Raw genomic sequence first — 27,728 nt, 5'->3', positions numbered from 1 at the left:
AATGACTTTTAATCGCGTTGTATAAAAAATAACATCAAATGCTCTTCAAGAATAAATTAAATACATAATTGCATAGGTCGGTCCTTAGACTTTATGCGTCACATATAAAATTATCGCACTAACCTCATCAGGCGGCGGGGAATGCCGCGCCGTGAACCTCTAATTTTGATCGATTTACAATGCTTGAGACCACTGTAGCGAGAGAATGCCTCATCTGATCTCAGTAATTCTGATGTGAATTTGTGCGTAAATAACCAATCTAGTTAATACATTAACGAAAAATTTCATTTCTACCCACAAAAAATGACTGCACCAAATAAGAAACAAAAATTTGGTGAAGCTAATAGTAGTAATTCTGGCAGACAGTTTCAAAATGTACGTCGTAATTGAAAAAAGTGATAAAGCTATATGTATGCTATGTTCTGTGAGTGGTATCTAGAACATCATCATTATTTTAATAGAATTTTTAAAATCTATTTTTTACCCATAACTACTCGGCATGCCAGACAGTTGAAAAATATATCTAAATTCTAGAACATCATCATTTTTTTAATCTTCTTCTTATTGTGCCAACCCCTAGTGGAGGTCGGCCACCATCAAGGCGATCTTATCTTTGTCGTCTGCTACCCGAAACAGTTTAGTGGAGCTGCACTCGTACCAATCACGAAGGTTCTTAAGCCACGAAATGCGGCGCCGTCCTCTGCTACGCTTCCCATTGATCTTTCCTTGAATGACAAGTTGGGGAATGCTATATTTTTATCCTCTCATAATGTGGCGGAGGTACTGTAGTTTCCTGTGTTTGATACTACGTATAACTTCTAGGTCCTTCCACATTCGATTGAGAACTTCAACATTTGTCACCCGGTCAGTCCAAGGAATTTTGAGGATGCGTCTATACAGCCACATCTCGAAAGCTTCAAGTCTCCGTGACATCTCTTGGTCTAGCGTCCATACTTCCATACCATAGAAAAGAATTGAGAAAACATAACAACGTACCATACGCAGTCTCAGACCTAGGTTAAGATCTCGATTGCCTCGATTTTTTTAATAGAATTTTTAAAAACAATTTTTTCCAGACGGTTGAAAAATAATATTTGGGAAATTTTGGCACTCGCACATAGAAAGGTTTGCCAACCCTGCACTATGTGTTGTACCTACTCGAGATAATGCTATGTTATTAATGTATGGAATATAATAAATTATTGACAATTGTACTGACACGTTCATGTTGAAATAAAAATCAAGTAAGTATACATCTTTAATATTAAAGTTATCTACAACTATTGATCACTCTTTATTGAATGAAATAGCTTATGAAATTTTTGTCATGTCGGACTATTTTAATATAGAACTAAAATCCGATAGATGCATTGGTACCAACTCAGAGATGTTGAAGAAAGACTCATGTATGAAAACTAAAGGCTCAAATATATTATGACACACGTCGCGTACTGTCACGTGATGTCACAGTCAGCGGCGGCTGGTCTAACATCATACAAGTGCACTGCACTGCTTGCATTGGTATAAAACATCGTTCAACATCGTAAATCATATTTTTTCTTCATAGGTTTTAATATTATCGCTCACTTATTGTAATGCAAACCATAAACCGATGTGCCCATATTGCCAAACTGAAATAATTTGCGCCCCGTCCCGGTAATATATTTAGTTTACTTAAAATGAACCCAAAGCTTAGTATGAACTAAAGCCATTATAAAACATTTTAAACCGTGCTAATTTTTTTCGCCATGCGTAAGTTCCAGAATATCGTGCGCCGACCGGGTAAAATGACATCATTATTGGTCTGAGTAGAGAGCAATTACAGATTTGAATTATGGTTTGTTATTATAGACGCTGCAGCTTACTGTTCACGGTCAAATTATGTTTAGTATCATCTTTAGCAATCTCGTATGTAAAATGCCTGTATAACTGAAAACAATAGAATTCATTATTTTCTAAATTTAAAATCAGTAAGAAATACCTACAATGTCAGTAAGATATTTTGATTTATGTGTACTCCAATTTAAATCAGTGAAGATAAAAATAATTTTGCTACCTACCGCATTTCTGGAAAATTAATATTTCATTATCCTGTGTGTTGACTAAACCCGAAATGATGTCGGTTATTTATAATATAGAAAATTATTAATTCATGAATTCTAGTGATAAGCTAATAAATCTTAATACTATTTCACAAAGTGCAGTTTCATAATAATCATTATTCATACAGTGTACAAATTGCTAAAGATAGCTAATGTACTTATATAGAATAAGATGGCTTTTGTTAAAAGTAAGAGGTATTTATCTACTATAAGAGATACAATCGTTTCTTAAAAGTAATCCAATAAAGATTTAAGTAACTCACATCATGTTTTATTAAAAATATAAAATATACAGATAATTCCGAAATGTCAATAACGTTTTGTCAAATCAAAAACAACGCTGAATTGATTTCATTTTCCAATATGGTAAGTTTCCAGCGCACCCTCAAAAATTACAATCCAAAAAATCACCGGCCGCCACTGGTCACAGTAAGTTGTCGCTGCAGGGAAAAAAGTGTCTAACGCCGTTTTTTTACATATTATATTATTATCTGTCTATTTATTTATAACTTGATCTAATTTTATGCAAGGTATTCAGGCAAAGAGGCGTATCAGTATAGTAAAGAGTGCAAAAAAGTGCAAAATTATAAAACATATTATACTCTACCTAGCTAGATTTTACTTTGAAAGTAGCACACAAGTAAATTGAGACTTGACGCTTCAAAGAATTACTGAAACTAAAATGGCTGAGTGAACAAATAGAGAATATACTTGCCAATATTGTATTATTTCTATCACCGCCATAGTGGTTGAATTTCTAGAGCAAGTGTCCCAATGTAAAACCGTCCCAAGGTGCAACCCTTTCCTTTACTATAGTGAGATATTATAATAGTACTTTAGTAGAATCGGAGCAATTGTATAAAAAGCTTTGAGCTTGCTGCAGTTACTAGGAGTAAAGCTTCGATGACATTGAGCTAGTTTACAAGCTGCTTGTTGGCGAATTTAAAAGCGGGCGAGTCAGCTAGTGCGATTGTGATGATGACACAAAAACTTTCCACTCGCTCAGAAGCCACTATTTTGACAGGACGTAGTTTGTTTTTTCACCGGAAGGTCGCCACTATCGCTCTACTGCGCAGACGCATATCGGTACCACACACCAGCGTGTAAAGTAGACTGGTTTTCAACTTTTCTCGGTAGATTGTTTACAATCTGCTTGTTAACTTATTCGATGATGACACTGGGTGAGTTTACAAGCAGATTGTAAATTCGCCAACAAGCAGCTTGTAAAGTAGCTCAATGTCATAACGGGGGTAGGAAGGTGGACCATGCAGCCTCTCGTCATTTTGAAATTGAAGAAACGACATTGGATCTAGCTCAGCCACGTGTTATGGATATCTCAATACAATTTCAACATGGGCTGCCTGTTTTTCGAGCCAACTGGATTCTGGCATCCAATTAAATCCTCTATATAATAACCGCAGGCTGTATACGGTGGAGCTGCAGGATGTTGGCATAACCTGAGAAGACACAAGACTGGCGAGCAACAGAACGGATATGGACCAAAATAGAATATTATGACGTCCCTAGACAAAATGCCACCTTTATTTTGCCAACACTATTTTTAATCACCCCCCCCCCCCAATCATCATGACTCCAACATCTAAGGAAACTGTTGTATTGATCTATTAGGTACTAACATAATATATTCATTTATATTACTCGGAATAATATCTTTTCATCACATACAATATCGATAAAATAATTTATATCGATTTTAATTCCAATGTATTCATTAAATTTGTGTTATCACTGTTTAAATTTGTATATGAGTTCACGTGATGTGATTACAGTCTGTGTCTGGCTTTACACCCACATTGAGTTTTTACATACAAATCATAATAATTAGTCAATATAATTTAAATAAAAAGCAGAGCTAGTTTGTTTGAAATCAAAATTTATTAAATACCAAAAACCAACACTGAGTAAGTACAGACAGGTTCACAATTTCACTTTTGCGTTGAACGCATACATAAAATGTGGCCCGATGGGCGTATTTTGTAGTTACGTGTAAATTATACCATTGAAATAAAAAAATAATACGTTGTTCGTGATGCATTGCAAACAGTAATATTCCAATTTTATTATATTTCCTCTTATATAAAACAAAACAAAACCATAATTTTATACTCTCACTGCACATGCAAATGAATAAGCAAATAAGCAAAATAAATAAATTAAACACAAATTCATGCACCAAGCTGTAGCAAATATGCACAGTGTATACATATCATTGATAATAATAAAATTGCTCAGTATAGTAAAATAACCTTTTAAAGTTATACAATTAGCAGATGAAAGTATTTAATAATGTTTTATTGACAACTTAGTAAAGATAATAATACTCATTAATCGGTGAGCCGCAAAAAATGGCATGGCAGGCCAAAACATATAGGCTGGATAAAACATATATTTTATTTTAAAAAGTATTTAATATTTAAAAAAATGTGAATTATTTTCGATATTTACATAAATAATGAGAACATTATGAAGATAAAGAAACATTAGTTATTCAGGAAAAATGTAAGAATGGAATAATAAAGAAGCTCTATGAGAAATTAGTACATAACACTAGTACCTAATTACAAAATGAATAATACATCTATTTTTTATACTTTATAGAAAATATATAGAAAAAAACATAACGTTAATTGCCATGTGTATCGCTAGGACAATTTTAATTTAATTATTAGTCAATTCAAATTATCAAAACTAGTGAAATAACAATACATTCCATTAAATCCATCATTGTAAGTTGCTTAATAGTTTACAGAATATTACTTTCAATTAAAAAAGTAATTTTCAATTTTTTATTCAACGAATAATTCACAAGATTTAGGAATGTAACATTCTTTTCATTGAACATGCATAATTTGAAAACACTCCTGAGAAATATATAACCAAATAATTTACAACCAAAAATCTTGGAGTGATCCGTGACGTCGGTTAGCAATTAGGGTAATTAATACCTACTTTAATTTGAAATACATAACCTGATTGCTAATAATAACTCAATTTAGAAAGCGCTTCAGAGAGTATTGTAAGAACCATTAGTTGAAATTCGTCACAATTAGACAAGATGCATATAGCATTGTGGTCAATGCGCGTGGGCGCGAATTCCGAGAGACGCATGTTCGATTCCTGCTGGGTGTTATATATTTCTCAGAAATGTTCAAATTATGTATGTTCAAGTAATTATCACTTTAGAAAAAAAACTAATGGTTCAATACGATAATATAAATGACTAACTGCTTTAGCTTAAGTAAAGGTAGTAAATAACTCATGGAATATATCGTCATTGTTGTGGCAGAAGACACTAATTCGAAAAAATTACATATTGAGTTAGTTATACCAAAATGTTCCTTATTTCAAACTTTACCGTCTGGAAACCTTCTTAATAAATAAACAGTCTTTATTTTAAAGTCATCCTTTTTACGATTACTTAATAAACTCACATGATAGACCATTTCAAACATTTTAACAACTTCAAAGTCAAATTACTCATAACTAGTAATCTCCAGTTAGTGTGTTCTGCCAGAACAGAGACGATATTTGGCACCGATGTACCCACATAAGCATCATAATATTTTCAAAAATATATGTTTTCTAGTTTAAAAATCTTGACGAATTATTAACAAAAATATTATGGATTTCTAACAATAGTTATTATTGAATTAATCACTTCTCTTGAGATGAAACTATTAAATTGTCCATCAACAGAAATCAAATTCCTATAAAATCTATAATCAATGTACATACTTGACTTGTACCACAAGCGCATTAGATCAGTGACGTCCCTAGAATGCTGCCCCTAAGCAGCGCCAAAATTCCCCCCTATTTTTATACAGTATTTTTTATCATCCTTTCATGATTCCAACATCTTACTTTTAATGATAAATACACTATTAACTATTAATAGTCTCAACACAACCATTAAAATTAAAAAAAAACTTTCCTGGTCTTTTTGTTGCAAAGCCTAACTATATTATCCAAATCTAATTTAAATACCATCTTGACTTGGGTTATTCCTATTTGTTTATGGGGCGCATCAGCATCCGTGTCATTCCCTTCATCTGGAGTAAATGATCTGGATTATAGGTTGTTTGAGTTTACTGTGTGCGATTTTAATTTGATTTTAATTTAATTTAATTTACTGTTTTTAATTTAATTTAATTTAGACCGGTTTTTGAGGAAAGCCGGGAGAGGGTGCTCCTCTATAGTTACTTAAATGCCATCTCTGCTTCACTAGACAATATTGCAAGTCAACAGTTTCAGATATATTGGAGTGGTTCACAAGCATAGTGAACCAAGTCCATTCTGGTTATTTTTGAGTAAGCTAGGTTCAAACATAAAGTTTGAGTATTTTTAATGCTGTAAGGGTATTATTTCCCTTAAATGTACTCAAAATAACACTTCAGAATTACAATCATACCCTTAAATTTTATGTTTGAACCTACTTACTCAAAAATAACCTGAATGGACTTGGTTCACTATGCTTGTGAAAGACTCATTTAAAAATACACCTGATAACTTCTAAAACTCACGAGTGACTGGCAAAAATATTTGGATAAATTTAAAATTAGTTAAGTGTGTACCTACCTATTAATCAATTAATATAAAGAATTAGTTAAGTTAAAACAATTATAATACGAGGGTGGGTCAATAAGTCCTTAGAAAAGCCGACAGGTGGCGCGACTAGTACTGTAAGCGGTTTGTTTTCATGCAGCGGCACTACCGATTCAGTATGCTGCGAAGTTTCAATCAGATTGGTCGGGTTGTTGTGTGTTTCTCGTACATTTAAAAAAAAAAATTGCTTGTGGAAAATAGAAAAATGGAAAATGGAGAAAATTGAGTTTAGAGCTGTTATTAAACATTTTAATATAAAAGGGTTAACAGCAAAGGAAATAAAAAATGAGTTGGATTTAGTTCACGGCATATCTGCTCCTTCACTTGCAACTATTTATAACTGGTTAAATGAATTTAAACGTGGTCGTACATCAACAAAGGATGAACCACGCTCAGGACGTCCTGTAGAGGTGACTACACCAGAAATGATCAATAAAATCCACGATATGGTGTTAAGTGACCGAAGATTAAAGTTGAGTGAGATAATTGAGGTTACAGGGATCTCAAAAGGTAGCGTCATTTCTATTTTACATGACAAATTGGGCATGAAAAATATTTCTGCAAGATGGGTGCCGCGTTTGCTCACAGTCGACAATAAACGCAATAAGGTGGTGGCCTCTAAAGCCCTGTTGTCGCTCATGCAACGCAATCCGGATGAATTTTTTCGTCGCTTTGTGACTGTAGATGAAACATGGATACACCACTATACTCCCGAGACGAAAGAACAGTCAAAGCAGTGGATTGCGAAGGCAAACCATGTCCAAAGAAGGTGAAAACCGTAAAATCAGCTGGTAAGGTTATGGCTACTGTATTTTGGGATGCACGTGAAATTATTTTCGTTGACTATTTGGAAAAAGGAAAAACAATAACAGGGGATTATTATGCATCTTTATTGGACCAGCTAAAAAACAAAATTGAAGAAAAACGGCCTCATTTAAACAGGAAAAAAATCCTCTTTCATCAGGACAATGCCCGTGTTCACACATGTTTACGATCAATGGCTAAAATTGAAGAATTGAAGTTCGAATTGGTCGACCACCCACCGTATTCGCCAGATTTAGCACCCAGTGACTTTTTCCTTTTCCCAAACTTAAAAAAATGGCTAAGTGGACAACGTTTTTTTTCAAATGAAGAAGTCATCGATCGGACAAATGCTTATTTTGAGGACCTTCCGAAAACTTATTTTTCTGACGGTTTAAAAAAAATTGAGAAACGTCTAACCAAGTGTATTGAGCTCCAAGGAGATTATGTTGAGAAATAAAAAAAAAATACAAAAATAAAAACTGTTTTAATGCTTTTTTCTAAGGAATTATTGACCCACCCTCGTATCTTACACACAATGTCCATAGGATATTCTTACTCCAATGTTGGATATAAAATGGTTATATCTTTTCATATAAATCAGTTGCATTGTTCAATTTTGTTTCAAGTATAAATTTAATATAAGTGTGAAAATTGCTCACCACCACAATGGTGGTGGATCTTGACCCAAAACGCTTATGTTACGCGCACCTGGTCTACTGAATAATCTTATTTTTGAAAATACGGCAAATTTTATGACGATTAAATGTACACCTGGGACTCTATCCGTGAAAACTTGGCTATAAAATAGCTAATGACACAAGAGAACAAGAATAATTTATCAACAAAAGCATTCCAGTAAATATTAAATTTACAAAGAATGTTTTGTGGCAGCGTAAGATTTCTGAAACTACCTACCACTAACTTCATTGGATTTATATTCACATTCATGACATACCAATCATATCACTGTAATTATGTATCTCATGTTACGTCATTATATAAATATGCAATTATTATCTTGTATGTTTGAGTATTTATACTTATAAAACATCTCTTAGATTAACTTAGTTACGCATAACCTTTCTATTAGCATGTCCCCGATTTATCTATTTTATAATTCGTTACAATTTCACAAGCGTGTTGCGAGTAATGATTTTTTGTCCCAAGTCTAGACAGATACGACAGTCACTCTCAATAATGCATCCAGTAGATATGTACAAGAAATAAAATTTGAAACTCTGTGTCAGTATGAGATCACTGATACTGCATGCTGGCAACAAGCGCCGAGTCGCTGGGTTCAATGTTTGTGGTTGCTCACAAAAAAAACTTATTTTTTCCCCTTCAGGTCAATTTAGTTGTTAATATTATTTACTAATGGGTAGTATTAATTAGTTGAAAGGAGGTTATCTCGAAACATAAAAATTCGCAGAATTCAAAAGAAAGGATCCAGATCCCCTGACACGGCTTGCAGAAGCTCGTTGGGAATTAATTACTGGTCTAATAAATAAAATGAATTGTGATTAGATATTTCCTTTAGTTATTCCTATCAAAGGAAAATCAATGGTTTTGTATCACAAGATTCATAAGACGAGTTTATAAAAAATAGTGTTTTGACAACCTGCGATTTTTTGTTTCATTCATATTTCTTCTTATACACAAAAACACAATTGTATGGTACTCACACTAGACATGCGAATAAATAAGATTTACTTCTTAAACTTTAAACTCATAAATTAAACACAAATTCAGGCACCAAGCCAATATAACTGTGCACTACATTGTGTATCAATGATAATAATAAAATTATTAGGTATAGTAAAATAATTTTATAAAGTTATACAATAATTAGCAGATGAAAGCATTTTACTATATTTTATTGATAAATTAGTTAGGGTGAATATATTCATTTAGTCAGTGAGCTGCAATAAATGGCAAGCCATTGGCTGTGAGCCATTAGGTAAGACCTAAAATTATTATGTTATGTAAATCATTTTTCTCTTTTATGTGTAAGTTTATGCCTTCTTAAATTACCTACACGTTTACATTTATAATCACACTCATCACACGCAAATGGTTTTTCTCCAGAATGTGTAAGTTTATGCTTATTTAAACCACCTATTTGTTTACATTTATAATCACATTCATCACACGCAAATGGTTTTTCTCCAGAATGTGTAAGTTTATGCTTATTTAAATCACCTATTTGTCTACATTTATAATCACATTCATCACACGCAAATGGTTTTTCTCCTGAATGTGTAAGTTTATGAGTTTTTAAATTACTTCTATGAATACATTTAAAATCACACTCATCACACGCAAATGGTTTTTCTCCTGAATGTGTAACCTTATGACTACTTAAATTATATTTATATTTACATTTAAAATCACACTCATCACACGCAAATGGTTTTTCTCCAGAATGTTTATGTTTATGCTTTCTTAAATTACCCATTTCTCTACATTTATAATCACATTCATCACACGCAAATGGTTTTTCTCCAGAATGTGTAAGTTTATGCTTTCTTAAATTACCCATTTCTCTACATTTATAATCACATTCATCACACGCAAATGGTTTTTCTCCTGAATGTGTAAGTTTATGAGTACTTAAATAATGTTTATATTTACATTTAAAATCACACTCATCACACGCAAATGGTTTTTCTCCAGAATGTGTAAGTTTATGATTTCTTAAATTACCTATTTGTCTACGTTTATAATCACACTCATCACATGCAAACGGTTTTTCTCCTGTGACAGATTTCTGCAATACCGACTGCTTCTTAGATTGATCTATTTTCATGACTCCTACTTGTGGTGGACAATATGTTTTATTGTCATGCGATCGTTTTGCTGGGCAATGTTTGTAATGTTTTGACAAATAGATTTCTTCTGTGTAGTTAATCAAACAATATTCGCAGGGGTACCGACCATCTGTAAACAGAGATTATTATTAAGTAAAATATTTTTTTTCCAGATCAAAAAATGTAATACCCTTCATTGAAAATACAGACTTTTGAACACTGTCAGAAACATATCTAGGAATAATGACCCACTTCTATTGCAATAAACCTACTGACTATCCATGAAGATAATTTCGTAAATACACATTCAAGTTGGTTTCGAATATTATTGACGGAACGGAACATAATAATTCCTCAGACGCATAGTTAGAAAATTCTCTGCATGGGCAAGTACTTGAAGCCATAGATGTGAACTCAAATCTCACAGGGTAGGTATTGATTAGTTTTTTAAATTTAATTTAACCCTAAAGCGTAGTGTGCTCTCTTTATGTCAAATCTCCGCAGCCTATCTCCAACTTTCGGTACTGCAAGCACCTAATGGGTTGGGCGAATGGTTAACAGCCATTCATAAAAAATAATATTTAACATAACTCCCACTCTGTGGAAGCCCATATTATGCTCTTCAAAGTAATTTTATTATTATTTTATGTGGCTGAAGCTGTTAAGGGAAGGGATTACTAATTATTGTAAATAAGCTATGTACAATTTCTGCAAGGATATGATGGATCCCTCATGACATTGGCAAATGATGGAGGTAGGCTGTTAAGATCCGCAACATAAATAATGCACACTTAACTATGTCAGTCATGCTTATTTGTTTTCATTGAACTAAGCTACAAATTGCAACTACGTAGTATTGGTTAGTTTTTAAAATTCAATTAAGCCCTATAAACCAAGCCATCAGAGATAATAGTCAAAAAAAATTTGTCTATCTATTAAATATCTAAAATTATCATACACAATAATACACAATTTTAGATGTTTAATGAATAGAAGAATATTTTTTATCTTGTATGGTTTGGTTACGTCTTACGCTTAATGGATTTAAAAAAACTAACCATCACCATCTGCAATATGTACCTATTCATAATTCAATGAAAACAAACAAGAATGACTGAAAAAGTGCGCACTATTTTAGTCGGATCTACCATAGCATACCTAAGTATGGTTTGGTTTAGGCAGGGTTTCATTAATTTTTAAAACTAATCATTACTGTCTGCAATTTATTTTATTAGTTCAATGAAAACAAATAAGTATGACCGACACAGTTTAGTGTGCGTTATCTACGTTGGATCTTAACAGCCTACCTCCACCCCCCACCACTGCCTCATGTGGACGTGTCTGTGACCTTATTGGGGTTGGATTAGAGGGAGAAAAGAAAAAACCTATCAATTAATGGTTATATTTCATTCAACCATCGGAGTTTGACCCCCAAATCCCTACATCACTAGCACACCGAGCTATCTTATGCTACAGTGCTGAGAAATCCTCAGAAAGAGGCAAAAGCAAGTGTCATTGTATATGTTCCTTATAAAAGTCACACAAAAAGAAAAGACTTTAGTGATACAAGCAATGATTCTATTCGTGACAGTGAAAGTCGTTTGACACAATAATTAATAAATTCAATTAAGCCGCGTTGACACGACCCAAGTACACTTGGATCGAGTGCCATCCAAGTGACAGCTTCATACTAATTATTCCTATCCAAGCTAATTTGGATGAGTAGGACGCGGTCCAAGTAGCTTGGATAGGAATAATTAGTATGAAGATGTCTCATACGAGTGCACTTGGATGGCACTCGGTCCAAGTGTACTTGGATCGTACTTGGACCGTGTCAACGCGGCTTTAGGTACATACTTACTTTATATTTAATATAATAAATCATTTTTTATGAATATTTTTGGGGTTTGGAATGAATCATCTGAGTTTCCATTATTTCTTATGGGGAAATTCGCTTTGATAAATAAGTGCTTGACATACACGTATTCAGAACAAATTATGCTCGCAATCTGAGGTCTGACTGTATACATACAAATTTGTAATAAGGAGTGGTTTCAGCCATTCACCCTAACCCATCCATTGCTATGGATCAAAGGCACATTAAAAAAATGTGATTTTCAAAATAACTAAATAGAAGGCCCATCGAAGGATGTACAAAAAATCTAAATTCTTGTCAATTATTACGACATTATGCTGGCATAGATTGATTAAAAGTCCATCTATAAAGTTGGTACCTAATCCCACTATCATGTTTTACACTTCCAAAGAAAATGTCTTTATAAAAGTAATAGGGGAAGGTTGCCTAAGTTGTACCACTGCAATATTTCGGCAAGCAGGGTCACAACATCCTAGTCTATCGATCAGAGAGTGTACCTACTAATCAGTGTGAATTGCATCCATCAATACGCAACCAAAACTTTTCTTGAAGAAAAATGCATTTAGTAAGTATTTTGGCTATCTTAGATATTTTTGGTTGATTCGTAAGCTTATAATACTTATCAGTGTTGTAATATATAAATATTTTTTTTTTTTTTTAATCTGTTAATCCAAGCCTTCACTTCGTGGAGGCCCATATGATCTTATTAGGATTGGACATGGTCGGAAGAAATATATTATAAATAAATGACAATTATTCCCGATTTGACAGTGTTTAGTGATGTTATTTCGGAACATGAATTACCTGTTAATATCGCGGTTATAAATTTGTGTTGAATTATATTTTGAAAACGTCAGTGTCCTAAGTCGTACCTGCATCGAAATCATAAATCGTACCGGCACGACTTAAGATTTTGAAATGTTTAGTGTTTATAAATTATTTTTCTTCATTTTTTTTCTGATTAGGGTGGCTAAAATACTATACAACACGTGAAAGAAGGATGATATGATGCTAATTTTAGAAAATATATGGAGTGGATTAATGTACTTTAATGAGGCGGGTAGAGATTTTAAAATCCCGAAACCAACTTTGCAGCGTCATCAATTAGGCATAAACAAAGACACGAAATTTGGGAGGCCAAAGAAATTGACTAACAATATGGGGAAAGAACTGGTGGAGCAAGTAAATGCTTTGGAATAGTGTTTTAATGGTTTAACATTTAAAAACCTTCGAAGTTAAGCTTTTAAATGAGACAAAACTGTGCGAGTATGCCGTTTGCAAGATTGATAAGAGTTTATTTTTACGATTATTAATCTATATGTTTCTACTTACCAAGAAGAAGGATAGAAATTACTATTTATTGTAAGTTAGATTTATTCTTCATGTTTATTTTTTTTAAGTACGACTTAGGCTACTGGTTCCTAAGTCGTACCAAATGAACTTTTTTTAAAGAATCAATTAAAAACGTGTGTAAACATTTTTTTTATGTTTCTATTATAATTGAAATGAATACAAAACTAAAGTGCGAATTAATGTGACGAATTGAGTTTTAATTCCCAAACAATTGAAATTACAGCGAGTTTCCCTCAGGAGGTACGACTTAAGCAACCCTCCCCTACATATTTCCACAAATAATAACAATGGCCAAACAATGGCTCTTCTAAAACCTTCCAATATGTAAATCTTTTTCATTCTTTACAAAATGTCCTCAATTATTTTAAGCAACCACCACTAATTATAATATTCAAATTATGTAATTTAATTCATAATGCTATTATCATTTGTTCTTTTCATCACTGACATCAACGTCAGAAGAGTGGACCCGCGCTCATTTCAGGCTTCAAAATTTAAAAAATGTAAAAATTTAATATAAAGTATTGTTTTTACCACTGTTCAAAGAAAGATCTTTCAAATGGTATTTGGCGGGGTCGATTCCAAGAAGTCGACCATAGTGCGGACCATACCATACAAGTAGCTCACTGTTCTCAGGAATGTTTCTCACGGTTCTGCGAAACAATAATAAGAAACAACTTCAAAATTATATCATAAATTAAATTGGCATTTCTAGAATGTGTAATAAACAAGTAAATCTTATTTAAAAATATTCTATTTTTGTGGATCATCAAATAATGTAAAAAGAAAAAGTTTGGACCATAACTAGGGGTGCTTTAAGAAACTCGATTTTTTAAATGTGTTTTGTTGATTTGGTGTCTATGGAAAAATGAATATTTTATAGATTGTCGCATTAAAAAATAGTACAATAAACTTTGGTTTATAGTCATCATTGTTGACCTGTTTTTTATGTAGGAACGACATGTCTAAAATTCTTTGTATAAATCATAATTTTCATGAAAACATTTGAAATGAGAAACTATGATAAATAGATAGATTAATAGGTAACCTGTAGAAAATTTTCCCTTTGTATTGGAAAGCCTGCAGATTTTGCTCGTGAACATTACGAGCACAATTGGTGTATCGCATCCAATTTGAAGTGTTAGGATCGTTGGCATCGACAAATGATTTCTTTTCGTTAACACATATCTGATACAATAAATATTTTCAATGAGTACCGTCGAATGGGGTGACATTGAAATCGAGGGGCTACTTTGATACTTTGAAAATGATTTTGAAATTGGCAACACAGTACCCACCGGAACGGTATAATTATAAGTTACCGGTCTATTTTAAAAGATAATATATCTATGGCATAGGCGGATGGCTCCTTGGGTCAAAGTCAATGACCTCCCAAAAATAAATATCTTACAATCTATATACATTATACAATGTCAATTATCTCCTATATATTATTATCCTACGCCTTTTTCCGTTTTGGCGAGCGATTGTAACGTGATGCACGCTAATTTATATGTACATGTATCTAACCACCATACACACAAGTATCTCAACTTTCAAAATCGTTCGATGCTCGGTCAATTTTATGAATGCCAAGATTCATATTTCTTAATAATATTTCTTTCTGTCTCATTTTCTATATGTGAGATAGAAAGAAAGCACAAAACACGCCTTTTTTTTCATATTGTTTTATCGCTTGCATACACTAAATTTTGGTCATTGCTGAAAACGAGATAGCTATACTATTTTCAATATGTAAAATGAAACAGAATGATATAAATTTTTCCTTAAATGTTTCTAGAGTTTTATTCTGTGGTTTCAAGGTCTCATTTGAGCGGCAAACCTTTTTATTCTTATTTTTTGTCGCTTATTATTTCAAACTGACCATTGTTGTCTGAAAGTTTCATATGTTATTAATTGTAGTTCAGTTTAAATCCAACCTTTGAGTAAAACCCATCGACTGCATTTTCTGTATTAAACCATTGTATACAAGTTACCGATTAAAATGTAATCTGCTATATTAATCATAAAGTTACCTTCTAATAAGATCAGTGGAAATATAAAAAGTGTTTATATATAAATGATCCCGCCATTCCATAACACTTCTTAAATAGTATTAAGTACAACAGTTATTAGGTGTATAAATAGACACACAAAGTTTGGTTTTTGACCTAATTTACAAAATATTATAACGTGTTGGGTGCAATTTCGGTTAACGATGAGTTGACAACGTGAAAAATGGACATTTTTTAAGGGTAAGTAACCTACCTTTAACAATTTCTAGCACTTCTTCTATAATGTATAAAAAGCTAATTTGTAATACGTCTTTTAAGTATACAACGAAAAGGCAAATTAAAAAAATATATTCGAAATTGACCTACCCTGTTGTCAGGCTTAAGGCCGCTATTGATCTATGGTCTACCTGTCAAACTACAAATACGGTAATTAAGTGTCCGATTTGTTGTGTATCGGAATCCGTAAACATCAAGGTGAATTTGGTGTCTTATTTGAAGAGCTATAAAATGTGAGTACCATTTTATTATCATCGTAGTAATCCAATGATTATTTGAATACTATAGTGATATCACTATTTCTTTTTCATATTTTAAATTCAAATTTATTGAGGTGAAGTACACTTTTGTGTAACATACTGATTTAGAGTATGGGGCGTCATTGATACGGGGTATCAAAGTCGCCCCCGCACCTAATATCTACACTGAAGATGGTGTAGTTGCTAAATTTTAAGAATATTCTTGTGATTTTTTTTTAATTTCCATGTTTTTAATTCCAGAATAAGATGGTGCGACAGTACAAAAGAAAACTAGGTTCAAATTATTTTATTTTAAGTTTTATTGGTTATTTTGTATTGTAATTTTGGTCTCGTATAAAAATGTTCCTAGATCTTTGTTGTTTACCCTGTACTTTTTTGATAACATGATGAATAAATGCTATAATGCAAATCTGTACATTTTTTTGTTTATTTTTTTGATTGAGAATACGTTTTCATATTTTTATTTTATTTAATGTAGCTTGTAACTTCTGAAAAAAAAATGAAATATAGGGATGGGTTTGAAGTCCCACATATTGTAAACTAATGAAAGCATAAAAAAAATAGGAATCAAAGTAGCCCCACTCCATGGTGTGACTTTGTTAGGGTACATTTTATTTTTTATTTCAATACGTATTCGTTAAAATTTCGATTTAATATTATTATTCGGTTGGTATTTATAATGCAATATTTACATTATTTTTTCAGTCTATTCCTATAGTCGGTTTTCAAAATATCGTAAATATAAAATCAAAATCGATCAAAGTCACCCCACTTTACGGTACATTAGTAAAGTTTTTTTGCCTTTAATTATTTAGATGTTTGTTTTTAGGCAGCATTATCTATCGGTACGTATTATATTGTTTCATCAATATTATTATTGAGGATAATGATTTTTCCTGTCTTTCCAATATGGATATCGACAAATTTTTTATATTAAAACTGTTTACACCAGGGATTTCCAACCCTGTGCCCGCGAAAAATTCAATACCTACACAATGTTTAAAAAAAACAATATTTATTTGTCAGATATGTATATAATATTTATGTAGGTTTATTGGATAAAAAACTTCTCGCCATTCCATTTTTGGCTATAAACGTGCTCAAGTTGAAAATAAGGTTGGGAACTACCGGTTTATAGTGTTACACATATTTAAACGTAAACGGCATATCAAATCACATCGCCTTCTATATTATAAATAAAAAATAAAACACCTATCACAGTAAATCTATGGTAAACCTAGAAGGCAGTCAAAATTAAAATGTAACCACTAATACCGATTAATATTAATATGTAAATGCCTAAATCCCCTATCAAAAATCCCATAACCTGCAGAGTTAGGGAGATAAATATTTAACTTGTAACCAAATAATATTAATTTGTAACATTGAGACAGGACACCTCGCTGCCCAACATCAAAATAAAGAATTCTATAACCGAATAATTGCAGCTACTTCCACTTTTGGGTAGTTTGACGACAAAGATATCAGCCAGTAGTAGATTTTTGTTACTTCTATTAATATCTATGTCTTATAATATCTTTCGTGAAAGAAAAAATATATCTAATATTCAATTACCCCGAATCCGTGGTTTTAATCACAGTCGAATCAAACCCTCTGACATAAACCCATCCATATCAGTAGGTATACAGAAATTAATTTATTCATCCCGATTACTTATTGACGCAAATGCGAAATAAGAATATGTAGAATATGTGTAAAATAGTTTGTAAACATTGAAATAGGTACTATGTATTACTTACTTCCCAAGCATACAAGGATTCGGTTGGGCTTTTATCAGTGATGACACCCAGGTAGGGTCCAAAACGCACGCCCACCGGAATACAAGAGGAGGTCCACGTTCCTTGGCCTGCACCTTTGATGGAAGACTGGCCCAATCTCACGTAACCCACTGGAAATGTCTGCTCAGCTACACTCAGTTGACTTTCCTTGGATACCTAGCACAACCATTACAATCCATTACTAGATGAATACCATGTCAAGTTTAATTAAATTTTTCAACTTAATGTCATAATATATTCTAACACACCTTATGTAAACTGTATATTTTGGATAATTAGAATAATATGATACAGTGGTGCCACAATTTTAGGTGCCTGGAATTTACAGTTTGCTATTTACTCTTGGGCCCGTTTCAGATGGGACACCGGTGCCGCACTCGATATAATATAGGAGGCCTTTGTATTCGAATAAAGGGGCCGTTGTATTATGTTTATGAACGTGCCAGAGCTAATGAGTCAACGCATAATTTCGCATTATATTCGCGGTTGGCTGCTGCGCAGTTGGTGCATTTGTGTGTTTGTGCGTCTGAATAACGTCCGAAGAACTTGCGTATCAACCAATGACATTAATATGGACGAAACATCTGGAAAATAAAATGACACTCACTTTGTGTCGGGTCTGCCGGATGGCGAAATTCATATTTTAATATCGGTATCCTACGCTCAAATGAACATTCTGCTTGCAAGCGGTCTGGCGACACCGCTGGGTCTGCCCATACAAAATTTCTGACTGTCAGGTTTCGACTCCGCCGTTATTATTGTGTTACAAAATGCCAATGTGCATAGTTAAAAATTGTAAAAAAAATCTACTAAACACTCCAAGAAAGATGGGATATCACTTTTCATGTGTTAGTATTATTTATTATTGATAAAATACCATTTTAAGATACATATTGATGAATGTTTATTCAATACAATTGAATGACAGAAACCATTGGACAGACGCCTGTGATGCGCTGGGGTCACTTGCGTCTAATCTCCAAGAAGTCGTAAGTAACCTAGAATCTGTTTCTAACGTAATGAGTAATGACACTAATACGCCATTACAATAAAGGTTATATTACTATAAATTCTCGAAGCTTGTATCGCATAATGGAAATGGATACGTCATATGGTCACGTGACGTCTACCTATACATCTGTGAATGACTCTCATGCACAATTTCTCGTGCGCGCCGATATGAAGTGAGATGTCCATTTAATATGTCATTGGTATCAACGTTCAGGAGCCTTGTGTGTGTGCAGTAACCATGAATTTTGAAAATTGATATAACTATAATATGATTTTAAAGAAGAAATAGCAAACAAGTTACCACAATAAATCACTGAAGGAAGTTGAAGGGATATAACTTCACATGCCTGTTCATGACAACGTTTTTAGCGTCGCATTCAAAACTCTATAAAGGCGGTAGCCGCTTCAGCACATGCGATATTCATGGCAATCTTGCGAACACTGAACCGAGCGCCACATGTGGCCGCCTTGCTTCGTTGAAATACAGCTGCAAAGCTGGCTAGTGCAACAAGGGCACAGGTTGGCCACGGTCGAATATGATGCACATCAGTGACGTCCCGTGGTGGTAGGCAGATTGAGCGTCGCTTGGGGGCGGCAGTCACTCGAAAGGCGGCAAATCGAGGAGAATCATTAGGTATATACATAAATAGCTACCTAAACTTATAAGTAAGTAATAACGGAAATATTTGTCCATTAAAGATTCAGCTCACTGGTTGGAAACAAAACGTATTAATTAACACACAAGGTATAACAGGACTGTATTTTTTGTTGGGTTGCCGATGTCTAGTTTACTTCTGTTGTCCTTGGATGTCACGTCCTGATGACCAACAATGATACATGCAGATTTGCGAATTATAGATAGGTACATATTTACCAAATTTAAAATGTATCCAAATATTTTTGCAAGTCACTCGCGAATTTTGGAAGTTGTCAGGTGTATTTTTAAATGCATCTGAAACCGTAGACTCGCAATATTGTCTATTGAAGCAGAGGTGGCATTTATATTAGATTTAGTGGTATATATTTTGTTAGTAATGTATCCATACAATACATTTCATAGATATTTTCGTCATGAAAGGATGATAAAAAATGCTGTAAGAATAAAAAAAAATGTGACTTTATTTTGATGCTGCCTAGGGGCGGCATTTTGTCTAGGGACGTCACTGATGCACATGGTAAGGATAAGAAGCTTTGTAAAATTATTAAAAAGGTAGAAAGCCGCCTCCAATATGGTTATTGTCATAGCCTTCGATGTACAACGACTTATTTGGACGTTTGTGTAAGCCAATGATACAGACTTTTGACTATTAAAAAATAACTTTCTTTATTGTAAGACAACGAATAAAAGACAAGCGATCCCATCTTTCTTCCTTTATAATAACACGTAATATTAACTTAACGCCCACGGTGGCCGCGCGGCATAAGCGTTGGACTATAAAGCCGTAGGTCCCAGGTTCGAATCCTGGGTCTGGCAAGTACACATATTGTTTTTCAATTTGTGTGTGTCAGGGTATGGACCTAATAGGTTGAGCAAGTGGCTGACATCCATTTCTCGTAAAAAACAAAATCTGTCAATACAAACCTCCACTCTGTGGAGGCCCATATGATCCTATCAGGATCGGACATGGTCAAAAAAAAAAAAAAAAAAATATTATAGTCTTTCGAGTAATGTTGAATAATAAATAAAGTGTTTACCTTATAATCTGGAATAACCAGTAATGGACCATGTTTAGGGCAGAACTCTGAGAAAGACTTGTCACACAAATCACACCCTAGAAATAAATAACAGGATTTTAAATTTAAACATAAAGTCATTTCCAAAAGTGAATAATGTATTTTATTTGGAATATAATATGACATAATAATTATTAATGTGTCTATTTCATACTACTGAAAATTCTGAGAAGGTAATTGGAGTGGAATCCAACAAGATGAAGAGATAATCCAAGTCAGTGACATCCTTTGTCAAAGTACGAATCATTCCAATTGATAGAACGTTGAATAATGAAATCAATGTAATTATGACACCTGTACATAGATCATATCTAAGCCACCTATAAACTATGCTTACCTCTACAGAACGTTACTGATTCAGCTTATCTTAATGAATAAAACCTAATAAAATCCTCCTCAGACAAAGATAATTTGTAACAACTCCAAACTAACCCGCACTGCACCACATCTGGTTTTAATCGCTGAAATAGAACTCCGGTTTACATAAAATATGATTCCTTAACTACCAGAGGTCACAGTGTATCTTTATCTGCTTCACACACATGCAATAATAAATATTTTTGCGTAGGATACCAATTGATTGGATGAATTAAAGAGGGCTTAAACAATGGGAAAAAAGTGACCAACGCTAGTGACACACTTTGCTTTCATTTCGAGAACATCATTGGTCTTATATTCACCACAATATTAAATCACCATTTGTGAATCATCACCATGGCCCCCACTAAGGGAGGGCTGACAGGACTCTAGCCTGGGGGCCTGGGCTTAAGAGGGGCCCGGCGTGGCAGGTCAATCAGTTAAGTGAGATAGATACGCTGTAAATTTATAAGCTCTAATAGTAAAAAAGGGCGCTATAAGACGGAAAGAATTTTATATTATAATTACTTTTAGCGTGTTTCCTGACTAATGAAAACGACTATTTATCCAACATGGCTAAGGGTTACATGTAACTCGGCTATCACAAAAGAGGGTCGCGATCAGTGCTTCATAATATTATGCTAAGTGCCGATAATTCCAGCTAATTTATTTAAAATACCAAAAATTGCTAAAAACTACACAGAGTTCCGCGGAGTATCATTTGGGAAATACTACTATAGAACATTACACTGCCCTTAACCTTAGCCCGTCAAATATCGTGGCCTGGAGGCCCACTTTAGGATGTGGGGGCCATGATCATCACAAGTAAAAGTGGATGTTATAATAACACTTTTTTGTATGAGGAATTGTTAACCATTCATAAAACCCACGGGTTCCTTGCTCTGGGTCAAATAATATCTACTTTTTTCAGAAGTAAGTTAAAAGCCGCGCTCACGGTTTCATCAATAAACAATCCAAAATGTATGAAGATTGAAGTGCGATTCACAATTTAAGATTGAAAGACTGTGCTGGTCAGGTCATGTCCACTAGCACAGAACAATGTCGGGCAATTCAATAAGACTCAATAGAAGACGCAGCCCAAATATTGGCTGGATAGCAATAACTGCCGTATACTTGGGATACCGAACTAGAAAGAGGCCGGTGGAGAGGTTGTTGGAAGAAGCCGGGAACCACCCTGAGTTGTCGCAATTCTTAATGATTAAATTACGCAAAAGTAATTTTTGGCTGAACTTTAAAAATCGACTTACACATGAGACTGTCGTCACGATCCGTATCTTCGTTGTAATCCACGAGTCGCTTTTTCTTTCGTCTGGGATTTTTGGGTCGCCGCACAACTATAATGACAAAAATAAAAATAATCAGTTAAGTGGGACTCAGTTCTCACCATTTCACCACCATTCATTCATTTATTCACCATTTTGACTTTGACTAGACATGATATGATTGTGACAATACATTTTTGAATGGTACTCACATGGCAAATCATCTGCATCACTTCCCAGCTCATTTTCTAATTTATCAATACATTTATTGACCATTTGCAACTCTTTCTTTGACCTGCAATAATAACATGAGATGCATTAGTACATTTAAGTTGGTCTGAAAGAAGAATTTAACATTCTTAAATCTTGTCTATGTACAATATAATATTCAGTACCTACATACCTTAGTAATTGAATTAAAAATAATGATTTAATAAATATAATTTCATAAAATAATTCTTACAAAATTGAAAAAGAACTCACTCGTTAATTTCTAACTGTGAAAATCCTTCAAAACACTTTTCTGCATCTCTCTCAGCCTGGAAATTATTATTATTACATTGTGCATATTTCAATCTTCAAATTTACATATTTTGTTTATACATATTTACATTTACATCAATCAAACATATTTAATCAACTCTTCAAAGCGGTGATTTTACATATGCGATCATGGCAACCAAATTGAACAAGTACCTACCTATATTCAAATGGCAGTGATTTTACTTGTATTTACATTTTGTCCATTTTGCTACGCATTTTGGCTGAAATATTGCAATTGCGATGATCGCACATACAATATTTGCATTTACAATATACGATACATGCATTGTAATGCACTTGCTCATTGAATCGTTTTAATTTTGTATGAATTATTTTTCAATTAACATTAAACATTAATTTAAACAGATAGTTTCCATTCTCGTAAAATGTTGGCAACACAATAAAAATGTCATATTTCTTTCTCCTACTTTCTTCTATCTTCTGAAATCTAAAATGGTATTTATTTCTTATACATATAAAATTTTAGAATTCTTTGCTTAGAAGTTATACCGACATATACGAAAGAGATTTTATTATTACATTTATGTTGACTTGCCAAGTTTTTACAATAATAGAAACTGCTGTTTCTGTTTCCAGAGCCCTCAAATCCAATGCGGTGAACATATATGGCGGCCCTCATGGTTCAGTGCATAAGGCGCTGGCATTTTATCAAGGGGTTCCAGGTTTGATTCCCAGTGAGGTCACAGAGTAGATTTTATGTTAATCTCCCAACCTACACCACCGATTTACTACACTATTTTCATTGGGCCTCATGGCCTGTTGTAATGTTAAGGTATATCGTCGCTGCATATTCAATAAATCGTATGTGTCATTTTACACATTCTGAGATAATCGAAAAAAACTGTTTTAAAAAATAACTAAAAATATTTTGTACATTTTTTATTTTTTTTAAATTCGACCTAAATATTTCACATGTTATTTGAGTTTGGAAAAACAAAAAAAACAACTATTTCAACATAAAATACGCGATTTTCCGATTATTTTGCACATACGACTTATTCTATGCATCATTTTGTGCACATACGATTTATTTTATACTGATACAATTTGTTAGAATTCATACAAAAATTGATTCATCTAAACATTAGAATAGTGCATTTAAGCATGAACGAAAATTGTGTGTGATATTATTATAATATTATTGGTGTACCTATACTTATAAAAAATATTAAAAAATAAGTCACCATTTTTCTGTGCCATGTCAGAGCGTCCACAGAGTAGTGGTTATATTATTAAGATTTTTTAGGAGAGTGGTCTTTAACCAACAGCCCGACCTATTGGGTCTTCGCTTTGGATCAAACACACATTGAAAAAATAACTTGCATATTTTGCCAGCCGAGGGATTAAACCCTCAACCCATGCTCCAAAAATTGACTACCTGTGGGTATGCTTATGTAGCAAAAGGAGTTTTGGAGGATCATTCAATAAAAGAAACTTTTTGTGGAATATTGTTAAATAAAAAAGATTTAATAAATATTTTTTCACAAAAACATATTAATATAAACGAACAAGATAAGAAAACATTGGGCCGATATAAAAAGTATATACTTAGTTATTAGAAATACCTGCATTGTTACAGTTATAAAAATAAGAACAAGATAAAAATATTTTTTTATAATGTCATTCCGGTCGTCTTCCGTAACTAAATGGCACAACTATGAGGTTTTCAATATTTTATTGGGTGGTTTGTGCTGACACCGTTCGCCCAATATTTTTCTAGGTTTCACGGCATCGAGTACATTTTTATCATTCACTTTTCTGTACCTAATGTATGCCTCTCCTAACGTTCTCCTTATTTTATTTCGTTTCATCAAATGCGTAACAGGAATGTCCAACGACAATGACGTATAGTCCACACTGTTCATAGTATGTAATATTTCACCAGTATTTTCACAAAGCACAATATTAGTAGTTATTGTCTTCAGATGATGATGATGATGATGGAGGCATTACGTTTTCTTTTTCTGCTTCTTTTTATAATATCAACTCTCCTGAAGTTTCACATAGTATATCATCATCATCAGCCGGGGTCAATCCACTGCTGGATGAAGGCCTCCCCAAGCTTTCTCCAACTCTCTCGGTCCTGTGTCGTTCGCTGCCACGTATTTCCGCCGAACTTTACCAGTTCGACAATCCAGCGGCTTTTAGGGCGACCCTGTGGCCGTTTCGTACCCCTTGGGTACCATTGGATGACGGCATTTGTCCAGCGGTCGTCTTTTTGGCTAGCAATGTGCCCCGCCCATCTCCATTCCAGCTGTTTGGCAACGTCTATTACATCGCGTACGCTTGTCTGCTTCCTAACCCATTCGTTTCTCTTACGGTTCTTTCGCGTGATGCCCAACATGCACCTCTCCATGCCTCGCTGTGTGACTCTTAGCCTTTGGACATCTCTCGTGTTCAGGGTTCACGTCTCGCAGCCATACGTGAGCCCGGGTAGCACATATTGGTTGAACAAACTACGCTTAAGACATAATGGTAGGTCACTCTTGAAGATACTATTCAGACGTCCGAAAGTACTCCATCCCAGCTTTGTTCTTCGAGCAATTTCATCGTGCATGCTTCCGTCTATGGACACCTGCTGTCCGAGATAGACGTAGCTGCTGACTTGCTCGAGTTGGGTGCCAGAAATACAGATAATCGCAGGGTCCGAAAAACAGTTCCTCATCACTTTTGTCTTTTGTCTTTGAGACATTTATCTTAGTATATAGTTTGATAATATACCTTTTCGCAGAGTGTGGGCATATTATAAATTTCCTCTGGTTGATATGATGATGATGTAGGCATTTGGTTTTCATTTTCTGGTTCTTTTTGTAATACCAATTCTCCTGCAGTTTCACACAGTATGTTATTACAGTTTGATAATATACCGTCTTTACAGAGTGTGGGCATATTATAAATTTCCTCTGGTTAATATGATGTTGAAGGTTGAGGATTAAATAATTTCATTACATGGCGAGGGTGGGGTAAACGTTAAAAATATATGGTATTTGAAACATTTTTTACTTTACGTGATACTGACGTTTCAGTGTCTTCAATTCCATTTTGTTGCCTCAAAAGAAGTAGGTACCTAATATTTTATACCCGCGACTATTAATCATTCTGTAAAATAAAAGAAAACACCTCGGTAATATGTATTGTGCCTAATTATAGGCAGGTATACTATGTATTTGGCGGAGGTAAACCTCAAAATATTTAAGTGCATGTAGAATTACCGATTCTTACCTACACCTTTATTAGTTCCCTGCATAAAATAAGAATACTACGTAATGTTGATGTATTATTAACAGTTTATATGTAAAAATAAAATCTTTCCCTAATTTGAAAAAAGATATTTAAATAATACTGAAGAAAGGCCACTACATTGTGATAAACATGACATAGGTACCGAGCGCTTCAAGAACATAATCTAAAAACCATGCGTGAATATTTTCACAGTATTATTGACGAATTAATGGATAATAAGGATTTTATAAAACGTCAATACGTAAGTATAATGTATTGTAAATTAAGTCTTTGAAAGATGGTAAATAATAATCGATAAATTGTGATGTCTTCAGTCTGAAACAACGCCTTCAACGGCAACGAAGTCGATTTGTAGCAAACCGTCAAAATCATAGTCAGTGTGAAATAAATCGGATGTGCTCTATGGTAAAAAATTTGTGCGAAATGAAATGATCGTATGTGCAACATTCCTCACATACGACTAATTCAGATGCATTTTTAGAATAGCTGCACATACGATTTATTTAATATGGTATTCATGCTGTCTCAGATTTTTTTTTAAATATAAGCATACGTTCAGATTGTGGGGAAAAAAAATCCGCTTCGAGTGGTATCATTAACTCATTTTGACCAAAAACTGCACATAGGTCATATTGAATATGCAGCGACGATATACATATTTTATTAAATTTAAAATTTTTAAATAAACTACGCGGTAAAACTTACTCGAATTTTTTCCAATTTTTTACGCATCCGCTGCTTGCGAATTTCCATTTTTTCTTTTTTCTTACATCCCATTCCCATCATTGCTAAAATTGCAAAAAACAATAGGTTGTTAAATAATTACAATGACATTGTTAAATTTCACTGTCTAAGATTAAAACATATTTTGAATGGTATGGTGTGCCAATATGTTTAATAGTACACTATTTGGGTTAAGTGGAGATGGTCAGCTTACATTGTTAAGAATAAGGAACCATCACTAGACGAATTTCCAATCGTTAACAATAGACACTATTTATAAACCCAAGAACGGTTCGAGGGTCTAGTCTAGGTGGATTGATGACATACTGAGATTTGACGAAATTACACAACAAAATGATGGTAAGAACTAAAAACATTAACTGCGAAGACGACAGAAGAAACTTATTGAACCGAGACTTGAAAATCGGTACACAGGCACTATGTTATTCAATTAAAATTCGGCAGCGGTTTGGTAATCATCCTATCGATCTGATCTTTCAATAATAGATTCCCATGGACGGTTTCTGCATGGAAATGTAAACATACATTGGTATCTTGGGTCTAATCTTCGAGATAATCAAACTTAAACATTGCATTAAGGAACGTTGTGGTTTTGTGCATGTTGCAAATGGTGGGTAGGATCTCTGGCAGGGGGTTAGGCCGCTAAATATGGCCAGGGGACAACACCCCACCACTAATACATTATAATATGTAAAATATAACTTACCATCTCTTTTATCGAATAGTTTATTTATCCAATTTTCATATCTTATGACGAACATTGGTTTGGGTATTTCACCTGAAATTCAAATATCTATAATTAGAACTTTCGTTCAATTTTTTATCTACACAAAATTATTGGCATACTGTAAATATCTACAGATAGATTGAAATTAAC

The 27,728-nt window shown here is 33.6% G+C and overlaps 1 protein-coding gene across 1 annotated transcript in view; it reads right to left on the bottom strand.

The window, feature by feature from the left end:
- The window catches only part of LOC147075912 (uncharacterized), a 30,121-nt gene extending 3,231 nt beyond the window's left edge, over window positions 1–26,890 (bottom strand). Inside the window, exons 1-6 of the mRNA XM_085942390.1 lie at window positions 26,813–26,890; window positions 22,784–22,839; window positions 22,513–22,595; window positions 22,286–22,372; window positions 20,622–20,698; window positions 17,890–18,071 (exon numbers count right to left, since the gene is read on the bottom strand). Of these exons, the coding sequence (XP_085798516.1) occupies window positions 17,890–18,071; window positions 20,622–20,698; window positions 22,286–22,372; window positions 22,513–22,595; window positions 22,784–22,839; window positions 26,813–26,890 (563 nt within the window). The remainder of the gene's footprint in view (window positions 1–17,889; window positions 18,072–20,621; window positions 20,699–22,285; window positions 22,373–22,512; window positions 22,596–22,783; window positions 22,840–26,812) is intronic.
- Window positions 26,891–27,728: the final 838 nt, after the last annotated feature.

Source organism: Rhyacophila brunnea, unplaced genomic scaffold, assembly GCF_057557595.1.
Source record: "Rhyacophila brunnea isolate RB1 unplaced genomic scaffold, BYU_Rbru_1.0 scaffold_14, whole genome shotgun sequence".
NCBI classification, from domain to species: domain Eukaryota; kingdom Metazoa; phylum Arthropoda; class Insecta; order Trichoptera; family Rhyacophilidae; genus Rhyacophila; species Rhyacophila brunnea.
This window is presented reverse-complemented; position numbering and strand designations above follow the sequence as displayed.